The sequence below is a fragment of the Pterocles gutturalis genome, unplaced genomic scaffold (genome assembly GCF_000699245.1).
Source record: "Pterocles gutturalis isolate BGI_N339 unplaced genomic scaffold, ASM69924v1 scaffold3080, whole genome shotgun sequence".
NCBI classification, from domain to species: domain Eukaryota; kingdom Metazoa; phylum Chordata; class Aves; order Pterocliformes; family Pteroclidae; genus Pterocles; species Pterocles gutturalis.
The window spans coordinates 158,871-170,850 of record NW_010138045.1 but is presented as its reverse complement, the minus strand read 5'-3'; the positions used below and the strand labels follow the sequence as shown (position 1 = coordinate 170,850).

The 11,980-nt window shown below is 48.8% G+C and overlaps 1 protein-coding gene across 1 annotated transcript; it reads left to right on the top strand.

The window, feature by feature from the left end:
- Nucleotides 1-122: 122 nt before the first annotated feature.
- On the top strand, nucleotides 123-3,313 carry LOC104468622 (endothelin-2-like; the record flags this gene model as incomplete). Its single annotated transcript, XM_010082818.1, has 4 exons — nucleotides 123-267; nucleotides 1,414-1,533; nucleotides 2,312-2,416; nucleotides 3,202-3,313. Coding segments are annotated over 4 exons (482 nt in total), but the record flags the coding sequence as incomplete, so codon positions are not given.
- Nucleotides 3,314-11,980: the final 8,667 nt, after the last annotated feature.

Below are 11,980 nucleotides of genomic sequence, written 5' to 3'. Positions count from 1 at the left end.
CTTGTAAAATCACCTGTGTATGGAAATCACCGTGCTCCTTACCGGAGGTGTGACCGCAGAGGTGACATACCGACGGGCGCTCCGGCAGTCCTGCAACTCATCCCTTCCTCCCTCTGCTGCAGGTACGGGCCATCCTCCGCTGGAGTCCCAGCTGGCCCCCGCCGGCGCCGCGCACCCCAGGACCAAGCGGTGTTCCTGCAACAGCTGGCTGGATAAGGAGTGCATCTACTTCTGTCACCTGGATATCATCTGGGTCAACACACCTGGGTAAGCGCCAAGGGAGCTGGCTGGGGTGGGGTGATGGGTAAGTGACGGTACTTTCTGAGCGAGGATGGGGTTAGGTTAGAGGAAAGTGAGAAAGGGTCCCTGTGCTGTGAGGCTCTTGTAGCACCTGCTCCGGAGAGCATTGCAAGTCTGGTCCTTTCAAACAACTAGAAAGGGAGAAGCTGTGTCTTTGCTCAGGAGTTTCAGTATAACCTGCAGAGGAGGGGGCTGAAAGCACAGGGTGCTGCCTCCTCACGGGTTCCTCTTTTTCTGCGATTTGTACCTCTGCAAGCAGAAAGCAACACAAGGATGTTGTAGCTGCAAGTCAGAAAGTTACTCGCTTGCAAACTGTAACCCTGCCTGCTGCCAGTATTGTTAATGAGACAGTGGTGGGCTGGCACTAACGTCCCGCGGTTGCCAAGTCCTGCCCTCAGGAATGCTCCAGCAGCTTGCCGAGCGGTTTCAGACCAATGGCCATCCCGCTGTAGCAAAACACATGTACTCAGGTGTGGTTATAATCACGCTCGCTAACGTGCAATTACAACTCGCTGCTTGCTCAGAGAATACTTGCAGTCGCTGCCAATCCTAAACCCTCTGGGAGAGGAGATTGCGATCAAAGATGGAGTGGGAATGTGCTAACAGCTCTGAAAGCGTGCTGTGATCAGAAGAACCTGTTATAGCCCAAAGACATCTCGATTTGTACTGTGGCCTGTGTATTAAAACCCACGGGGAGGGGAGGGAAAGCCCTGACATCTCCATGCTCGAGAATCTGGCTGGTGGTGGGGCGGGGGGATGGAGGCAGCCGTGCTCCTCGCGTGTTTTGCCACCCAGGTGAGCTGCCAGCTCGCCCAGCCCGTGCGGCGACCCTTGCACAGGCACCTGGGCTGCTGCGAGGGGAGAAAATTCCACTTGCAACCCAGCACATACTGGCACGGCAATCTCCCCGGGAGGGGTAGGGTGGGGAAAAGAGCAGGTAGGAGAAGAGCTGGAGTTTAAAGGCTTATCCATATCATTGACCTTTTCACCTTGTGTCTATAGATGAGTCTTTTATTATCCCGGCACTGGCTTGGCTGCCTCCCAGGACGGTGCTATAAACCTGATGGCTAATAAAAAGTTAGTTGCATAGCTGATTTCTTTTGTTTTGAACAGACACACCGCTCCCTACGGCTTGGGAAGCCCGCCAAGGCGGCGCAAGAGATCACTGGGCAGGTGCGAGTGCTCGCACTCGAGGGACAGCGTCTGTGCCACCTTCTGCCAAGCCAAGCCTGGGTAAGTCAGGGGGGTCCTGGGGATGTCTATGGGGGCTGCTGGGAGAGGGTGGGAGCAGACAGACAAAGCTGAGGAGCTGGAACAACTCTGCAGCTCCCTGGGAATGGCCGCGCAGCTCTTGGCAAACGGCTGGAACTTGTCCAGTGGCTTTCCTACCCCTCCCAGAGGCCCTGGCAAAATGTCACCAGGGTGTTTTTGTTGTACAGTAGTCCCTTTACTGGGTGATATGAAGCAATGTTGCCTCCATCCCTCCCGCTGCCAGGAGGCTGAGGAAGTGCTGGGTGCACTGGTGGGAAGGGAGGAGCTGGCAGCAGGCTGGGAGAGGGACCGGCAGAGGGTGTGAAGTTTTGGGGCACCAGTGTCTCCTGCATGGCTTAGGTGGGAGAGGCTGCAGGAGAGTGGGACTGCTGGGAGCTCAGAAGTCTGTAGCCGGGTCTTTTTATGTTGTATGGGGGCTCTCAGTTGTCTAGCTTCAGACAGTGGTACAGGAGTGCTCGCCATGGGGAAGTGGGGAGCAAAGTTGTTGTAGAGCTCTGTCATTGATTTAATATCAAAGCAAGAGTTAAAATCCTCAATGACTGTGAATAGAGTGAGAGCAGAAGAGGATAGAAGTCAAAGTGAGCTATAAATAGCTCTCAAATAGCTGCAATTAACCCCTCAGAAACATGCATTTAACTGTCTTAGTCTGTCACTGGTGACGTTAGAGCAACACTCCCCCTGATACTTACCATCACGTGGCTGGATGTCAGTGGTTGATGCATCTCCTCCTCCTCATTAGGTACCTCCAGAGTCTGAAGCTCCCAGCGAGCTCGGGAGCATCAGTGAAGTCTCCGCAGAGCGGTGACATGAGGCCGTCCCACCATGGCCTGCTGAGAGCTCTCAGGTGAGCACACCACTTAAACCAACTCTCAACATCCCTCATAAGCACTTGAAAAGAAAACCTGCGGTTGTGACCCCAGGCTGCATTGCTACTTGGATTTGACCTGACTTCCCCCTCTAATCTCCGTTTCAATGAGCAGACTTGGCTATTTCTGCTCTCTGTGGAATTGAAGGCTAACAGCTGAGGGAACCAACGTTGCTTGTCTCCTCCAAAACTAGAGGAATGTTACGTAAAATGTCATTCTTAATTGGAGTGGGGAGTTCCTCTGATACGGGACAGGCAAATGGGTGATGTATAAAAATGAGGGAGGGACAACATCTCATAGGAAAAGTAGTGATGGGGCAGCAGCTTTGGACCAAGGGAAACAGCTCTTATTGCATCACCACACTGAAGGGTGGAACTCATTGCTGGAAGAAACCGTGGACTCCAGGAGTTAAAGGGAGCTGGCAGATTGAAGGAGGATGAGTCCATTGGTGGTAGTTAAATCAAATCTAATGAAAATATTTTCAGAAAGGGAGGTCTGGGGAAGCATCACTTGGGTCATGCCCTGCTGCAGGACTTCTTGAATCTTCTGCTACCGGCCACGGGGTGGAAAGGGGATGTTGGGCTAGATGGATCTCCGCTGTGGCTTAATAGAGTTGCGGCTAGAAATTCCCCCTCTTCCCTCCCGCATATTCTGCCTCAAACTAAAATCTTGGCGAGGGCTAGATAAATATCATAATCCGGGCTGTTGTTGAGTAGTAGGAAAATGGACTGGAGAATGACCATCGTGTCTCTTCTGTTTACAGGGATCTTGCCGTCTCCAGCCCGCGGTTGGGCAAGCATCAGCACCATTCTCGGAGGAACGCTCAACCGACAGTTTTGCCTTGGAAGAAAAACATCTGGAAGAAGAAGAGATAAGAAACAGGTGCATACCAAGTTCACCAGAAGAATTTGGAGTCCTGTGGGTGCCGCTAACTCCGCTGTCGGTAGTTAGAGCTGAACGAAAGGCCATGAGTGGAAGGGGGAAGAAGTGGAAGTCTCCATGCTCCTGTTGCGTGAACCAGTACTGCATGTGCTCCAGAGACTGTTGTAAAGGGAAAACTGCCTCTCTATACAGTCATCATGTGTTGTGGAGCTGAATTGTGCCTTTTTGGATCAGTCAAGGGTCTTGCTGGTAGAGTACTAGCTTAATTCTGCACTGGAGTCCTAGGCGGTGGGTCAGCCTGCGCTGGGCGGTTGAATCACATACAAACCAGGCGGCTAGTGCGGTTCTGGACCTGGCGGCACCGAGCCCATGTCACCGGCTGGGTATGCTCTGCCTTTGAACCACGTTTGAGCACGGTTCCAGCTTGGTGCTATTCAAAGGTGGTTTGGCTGGTTGTTGTAGATGGGAATAAGCTGCCTCCAGCGTGGCCTGCCCGAGCCCACCTTTGCACTATTTTTCTCTTTATCTGTCAGACAGTGCGATGTGCATATGAGTGAGATTCCCATGGTAAAACAGCTCCCAGTTTTTATTAAAAAGATATATATCATTTAGAAGCCTGAAAGCCAGCTGAGTAGTCAGTGGCGCTCTTTGGCTGAGAAATTCACTGAAGGGCTGTCCTTAAGTGGCTCTGGTTTAGGTGGAGGTTAGCTTACTTCCACCGGAGCTTGCATCACATCCAAGCATGACCCCCGCCACCGGGCACAGCAGCAGCAGGGGTGGGGAGGCTGAAGTGGAGCTGTCGTTCTGCAGGACCCCTGGGTAGCCTAGGGGAGGGGAGCCCCTGTGGGTTCCGGACAGACCCCAGCTGCTAATCTGGATGAGTTCAGTGCTGTGAACCTGTCTCATCTCCTGGGGTATATCCTTAGTGGGTACTCTTCCCTTCCAGCTCTTAACCTAATATCCCAGCTTGCTTTCAGTTCTGCCTGAAAGGAGAGGCTAGGGGCAGGGAAGATGGGTGGTGGGAAAATAGCATGCAAAGGCTTGCTTGCTGCTTCGCTTAGATGAGGTCTCTGAGTTGGACTCTCTATTAAATAAATTCCCAGTATAGGGCTAGCTTGTCACTATGAGAAGCGTGACCTGAACAGAGAACGCATTAGGCAAGGGGCAGCTGGGTGGGGTTGATGTGGAGAAAAGGATCGCTAAGAAGAGAGCACAGCACTGTCTGCACAGCTTTAGAAGAAAGGCTTGGATTGAAACCCATGCCAGAATCATGGCTGCTTCCCCAGGCCTGGAGCAGCACAGTGCTGCTGGCCCAGAGGAGGGAAGGAATAATTTGTAAAAAAACACTGAGCCCAGGACCGAGAAACCAATCTTGCCGGCAAACACAATCTCAAGGCTCCGGAGCTGTATCACAAATGCACTTTTGTTTGCCTGGGCAGATTAACTTCTATTATAAATTGTGGCTGCAGCTGTCATCTGGTTCGTGCAGATAAATAATTGCTCTCCTGGAACCACTGTTGGGTCCCCCTTGCTGCCCAACCCAGTATTACACACGAGCATCTAAAAAGGCTGCTTGAAGTTGGTGGTGGACCAAAATCTGTGGCTGTTGCAAGTGTAGTCCCATTGGACATATAAAACACTTCATTGGTTTTGCTTTATGCCCCAGAAGGGGGAAAAATGAGACCAATTGATTGTATCACAAATGAAACAACAGACTAATCATTTGGTCCCCAAAGCTGCAGAGAAACTTTTTTATATTTGACCTTCTGAAGGTTTGAGTCATTCTAAAAAAAAATCCTGAAAGGGTTTGTTCCAGAGGAAACTTTGCACATGGTTTAATGTGAGCCTAGTAATTTAAAATAAAACTACTGCTGTAAAGTACTATGTATATCTCCTTGTGTGTATAATGTCTCATCTTTGAGTGACTTATTGCACACATGCCATATGTAGCAATCTGAAATCTGTATATTTATTTAAATCGATTTTTGTAGACAGTAATTTGAAAAATTTAATTTGTAATAAATAATGACAAAAGTCAATACCATTTTCCTTCCTTGTTTGATGGCTGGGTGGTGGTGGATGGAGCGAAAGAAACCCAGATGGCCAAAAGTGCTGTGAAAGTGAGTGGGACAGCAAAGCTGGGTGGGAATGGGGAGCCTGGGTAGTCTTGTGAACGGTCCTCAGCAAATTTCGGTTCAAAGTGAATCCATCTAGTTGACTTAAACAGTCCTTCACTCAAAATAAATATCTTGTTCCTTTCTAGATATCCATGGGAACATAGATGTGACATAATCCCCAACCTGCTGTGCTTAGGGCTGTGGATGCTGAGAGCAGCTTGAATCCTTGTGCCAAGGGATCCCGTTAATGTTTCCCCATGGTTTAGTCCTTTGCTTCAAATCCTCTTGGCAGCTCTGTGGCTGTGGGTGTCAGCATCGCCGGGACAGAGCAACCACACACCATCTCCTGCACCCATGTTTAGATTTGAGTTTTGCTGATTGTTCTTAATTTTTTTTTTTGTTAAGTACAGTCAAAAAGTCATCACCCATTTGATGGTCTTCTTTGCATGAAGAGCACCCCTCAGATTATTCTGGTGTAGTTAACTCAGTAAATCTCGTGGCACAGCTCTGAGAGAGGAATAAAAAAGAAACATTAACATAAAAGCTAACACTGTGCTTGTTGCACACCCAGAGACCACCGCACTTCTTTGTGGGTGTCCATGGATTCCTGGGAATGGTAATTCAGAGAGCTATTGCCCAGCTTTCTTGGCTGAGCTGCATCCCAATGCAGCCTTGGATCATCCCAATGACCCATGGCCGAGCCTCCGCCCTGTGACTTGGTGTTAGTGGGTGAAAATCAGATTCCCTCAGATGATCCTATGACAATAAGTCATACTTTCTATGACTTGAATGATAAAGGTCCATGATAAAAAGGACCTCGAATTACAGGTAAAAGGGGGAAAGGCACCCTGAAACACCTCAAATTTCCTATGTATAAGATCTAAAGTGCAATTCTCCCCTCTTCTTCTCAACCTTGTTCCAGAACAGGTGTGAAAATTTTTCCTGTTTGGGCAAATTTCCACAATGTCCCACTTGGACTGATTTCAGGTGGTGTGAAGGAGGAAGCTGAAGGATATTGGAAATACTTTAATTTCACAGGAAAGATCTTCCCATCATCTGGAATGTCAACTGAGCCAGCCTTGGGCTCAACCTTTTATTTGTCTTGAGTCACAGAAGTACTGTGGTCTCCGAGAACAAACCATCTGTGCTCAGGCAGCTTGTGGCCCAGCCAGCTGTGAGAGTCGTAGCACAAGGGGTGCATCGTGTTTGCTGGAGGGGTGACCATAAGAAATGCTCTCCAGTCCTGCTGCAGTATGTGGGCTTGGAGCAAGACATTCAAACAAGGAGAGAGAAAATTTGAACAAATCCATTTATGGGTGAGTGGTTTTGGTTTTGTTTTGTTTTCTGGTTTTTTGTTTGTTTGTTTGGGTTTTTTTTTGTTTTTATTTTTCCCCTGGACCTGAGATCAATGAGCAGAGAAAAAATTCCAGATAGGGCTGAATGATGGAAAATCTTCTAGGGCAGACTCTCCACATTCACTTAGGGAAATTTTGGACTCACGGATGAGTACTACAGAAGGAAATACTGGAAGCCAACGTATCTGGATAACAAGTTTAAAAATACCACAGACCAGACATCCAGAAAAGTCCCCCAAGGCCCCAGTCAGAAAATCTCAGAAGACCTGCTTGCTAGCGTCTTCTGTAAGGCCCCTCACGTGTCCCACCCAGTGCTGAGGAGCAACCTCAGCCTGACAGTAACCCCATGGTGTTGCCTGGAGCAATGCCAACATCTGTGCAAATCCCAGCCCTTCGGGTACAGTTTTAATTACAAGAGCTAATTGTGTATCGCCCAAGGGAAGAAGAGAAGGGAGATGCTTAAGAGCATCTTAATTAGGGTTAAAAGAAAGAAAAGAGGATGAACTTATTCTGAGGTTATTGAATTCAGTGATAAAGATTAGCTGAAGTTGGTTGAAGGAGGCATATTTTATAAATTCTCACTCGTAACGGGCATGAACAGGATAACAAAACTTTATTAAAGAGCAAAATCCAGGAAAACAGGCAACTTCCAAAGACAGTACTAAGTATAAGTGCAAGGGTATCTTTCCTGAGATACAACTTTTTGATTGAGCCGTCCTTTTTATGATTGGCAATTCCCATAAAAGCAGGCTTCTTGTGCCCTGCATGTGACCCTGGTATTTTTTCTGCAGCAGGAGTTCCTGAAGAAGAGCCTTTATAGATGGCCCACAGGCTGCTAACTTCCCATCTGTACTGTGGGACAGTTCTGTCCTCATCAGGTTAGGCAATATGTTTTTTGGTGGGACTTTGTTCACGTCTCATTTTTGTTGTTCTGCTCAGGAGAAGACATATTGACATAAATATAGAAGGATGCTTTGGGTAACGGGTACTTGGGTGGAAGCCTTTTCGAGGGCAGCCTTGGATGCTTCCATGGAAAGAAGCAGCTCTCCATGGCAGATAGTTGCTTTTGCTAGAAGATTCTCCTGCTTGGCATTTTATAATTTTGCCCTGCTTTGGTTTGGATTACCCTGCAGAAGAGCTGGGCCTTATGAAATAAGACCTCTGGTGCAACAGGAGGGGAAGGGACACAGAGCAACTGGTGCAGAATGATGCTTTGCTATGGGTCAGCAGCTGGTCACCGTGCCTTTGGTTTTGGCAACTCTGGCCTGAGCTACAAGGTCAGTGGCTTTGTGGAGACTGAATATGGACCAGCAGTGCAGACCCCCCAGGCAGTGCTGGTGGCCTACCCAGCAGGTGTATCTCCATCTCCAGGATTCAGCCTGTTGCAGAAATCTTCCACTCCTGCCATGTGACTAAAGCTGAAGCTACAAGGCACTGAGGCAGATACGCTGCAAAAATCTTCTCTCTGGGAAATACTTCCTGTGAGCACTTGTGCTGTAGTGCCAGGCTTAGAATAATGTAGTTCAATGGAACGGAAGCTTCTGAGTGTCCTCCACCACCGAGAGGTTCTCCAGTCGTCTTGGCTGTGGCCAGGGTGCAGCCCTGTGGTTGGCTTGCACCCTTTGGAGTATGACACATGTCAACGGTTAGTTCTATCCCAGGAAACAGAGGACTTGATTAAACTTCTGTATGTAAAGTTGACAAATTTTGTCTCTAGCTCTGGTATCCTTAGGTATGAAGATTATTGACTTGACTGGTTGTTGTAAGCTGGCTGGAATGAGGAACAAGTGGTTCTGCAGTGGATGTCAGCTCCATAATTCACGCCTTCTCTCACAGGCTGGGGAGCTCTCTGTGGTCAGCTGCATCCCACATCTTCAGGATCTCCCAGCTGTGGCGCAAGGAGAGCCATGGGCTCTTTGGATGTCAGGCCCAGGCGGAGGCATCACAGTAACAGACCACAGCCTGTCTTATCTGATCCAGGCAACAGTGAAGTATAAAACGCTGAAATCCCTCCCACGGGAGCTAGGTCTCAAGTTTAACCCTTAATCACTGCCTTTAAGAGGGGATTGGTAGGAAACCTGAGGCAGGCGGAGCTGAGATGAAACTGTTGGGTGAAGCACGTCTCCATCTGTCACACCTCAGGAACATTATACTGCCTGTGACTGTTTGAAGTCCTTTCCTCAACTTCACACCTGCTCACTGATGAGTAGCTGGGTGTCTCTCACCCACCCAACTTCTGTACGACCTTTGAGGAGACCTTACAGCCTCTACCTTGTCGAAAGAAAATGGCAGTTCCTCTTCAAAGCACTGCTCCATCAAGTTGCCTTGCAAAGAGGAGATGGTTTCACCAACCTTCTGGAGGGAAAAGCTTCTTCAAGCGGAGAGGTTGACTTACCAATCTGCAATAGGTCAACCCTGCACCCGTCAGTTCTGATGCCCCCCATAGCACTGACTCTGGTGCTAGACTAAACCCTGTGGGCAAACTGACCTGGTAGAAATCCAACTCAGGAGAAGTGAGGGAGGAGGTTTCTGATGGTTTAATGACTTCAGCTGGGTCAGATGAGTCCAGAGCTGAAAGATGAAGCCCCATGAGCAGCTAAACATCTGTCTGGGACACTTGAAATGTGGGAAGCCAACAGGACCATCGAGATTTTACAGGTGAAATTTATCATAGAAATGGCTCCTAGTGATTTTGGTTTCTCATCTCAGGTGGTAGCAGGAGGCTTGCGAGAAGGTGGAAGCTGAAGCAGAATCAGTTAGATTAAGTAATCGCATAGTTTAAAACTGCATTCGTTAGCTGTACTGGGTAATGAACACAGGCTCATGCCCCGCCCTGGCAATGAGCTCCAGGTAAGTATGTCCTTGACCCCACAGGGAGCTTGGTGCAGCATGGGAGGTGTGAGCACCCTGAGTGACACACTGCCTGAGAAGGGAGCTGAAGCCTCCCACTCGCCCTGCAGCCAAAGCAAGCAGCCAGCAGAGCCGTGTCCCATCACTGGACGCGCACCCCCTCCAGGAGCACAAGGAAGGTGGGTGCTCTCCCAGGCTCATGGTGGGGATTTGTTTTGAAGCAATGCAGCGGAGGGGTGTCCTCCCCTTCGCCTTCTGCTGTGATCCCAGAGGGTGCACACTGCCGAGATGAGGAGCACAGAGGGGAAAACTGCTTGTTTTCTGATTTAAACAAACTCCTTTCTGCAGTTGTGTTGGTGAAGGGGAGGGAGGATGTCACTGGCTCGGTTAAAGAGCCTGTGCTGGAAATCGTTGTTCCTGTAGTGCATTTGGAACACGCTGGAAGTACGGCTCCGTGTGTAGTTGGTGTAGCCTGGAGGACAGGGTATGCACACCTTGCTGAGCAGCTTTCCCTTGTGAATTAGTGGGAAAACACCTGAAGTGCTGCATTCCAAAGGAAAGAATGCCAAGGCTGATCAGAAAGACTTTTGTGAACTCTGGGATCTCCTGTCTGTGACAGGGTTGTTCTGGCAGTACACCTAGGAGTTGTGGCAGTCAACTTCGGTCATCTTCCCTTTCCTCCCAAAGACAGAGACCTCCCTTCAGCACATCCATGTATTCATTTTATTATGACCCCAATAGCACATTATTTGCAATATGTGTTAACCAATTCAATAAGTCACCCTGATGGCTTTTTTTTTTTTTTTGTCATTTTCAATATATTCCATCAAAATCCCCAAGACTTCATTTCAGCAGCGAGACCATAACAGTTTAGACAAGATCTTAAATGGTGAATAACCCTCTCCCTGGAGATTTGATGGCAAATACGAGGTATGCCTCTGTGACTTTGTTATTAAAACAGAATGATCTCCCTCCAGCTCCGTTGGAGGGGGAGGAGGAGGGAGCACACATGGAGCAATTAAGAAAAATGTCTTTGACCTTCAGCAACTTAATCAGCTGCTAGTGTTCTTCCTAATAGTGTGCTAATGGTTAAGTTCTTCTGGATGCCATAAAAAGTGCTATAACTGGAGGCTACAATAAAGTGCTGATCAACCCATCAAGTGAGTCAATCCAAAAGTAATATCTGTCTTTCTAATGACTATAATAAAACCTATGCCAAAGCCAGGAGATGACGTGAATAAGAATGCTGCTTAATTATGCTGGGCTCCAACGCTGGGTGAGTTTGCCACACTTCTGCAAACTTGCTTTTGGGTGACATTTCCACTCCTGCCTAAGAAAGCCAAACTTTGTGTGGCCAGTGCTGCAAGGACAGTCCTATGAGGTCTGGGCAGGTGACATCTCCATCCAAGCTGGCTAGAGTTTTGGTGCAGAAAAGGCTGTTGCATTTGGGCTGGGGCTGTAAACACACTGTCAAAAAGCAGGTTGAGGATGGGAAGAGGAAAAAAGCTGTTTATAAATTTTATGTATCCCGATGTTAAAGATAGCCTCATATTTAATGCCAAAGTGGGTGAAAGTTCACTAAAGCACCCAACAGAGCATCATGGAATGAGGTGGTGGAGTGCTGCACTAAAAAGGCAGAGATATGATGAAGCAGAAAGCATCCCTGGCAGAGGGGACAGGCCTGGATTAATCACAGAGACCCTTCCTAGCGCTGCAGGTGGAGGGGCTGAGAGAGGTTGAACACTGTCCCTGAGTATTGGCGAGAATCAAGTGCCCTTCCAAGGAACCCCACAGGAGCAGAGGGACTGGAGGGTCCTCCCATGCACACTGCCTTTTCTCAGTCTCCCTGAGAGCTGAGGGCACTCAGAACCCCCAGGGAGCTGCTCACCTCTGGCAGGATGGAGCACAACCCACACTGGGCTTTGTCTCTGACCCCCATGCTCTTTGCAAACCAAATTTTTCCTGTCTTGCCCTCTGCAAAGGCACGGGATAATAACGGGGTGAGTGGGCATTGAGTAAACCAACACTGGGATCTTAAATCTCCCTGCTGTGGGAATTCTCCATCTGTCCACAGACACCTGGGGAATCGGATGGAGCACGAAGGGACGGTGGGTGCCAGGAGCTGCCGCACCTGCTGCTATTGACGGAAAGATAGCAGTTCTCTTCCTACAAAACATAGTGGGTGTTTTGGGATCCCTTTGAGCACAGAGCTGCTCTCCAGGATGCTGAGAAGCAGGAACCAAATTCACAAACCCAGCATGGAGCTGGTGGAAAACACGCCGCAGCCTTTCAAGGAATTGCGGAGCGGATTCCTCCCCCATCGGTAAAGAAAACAGGA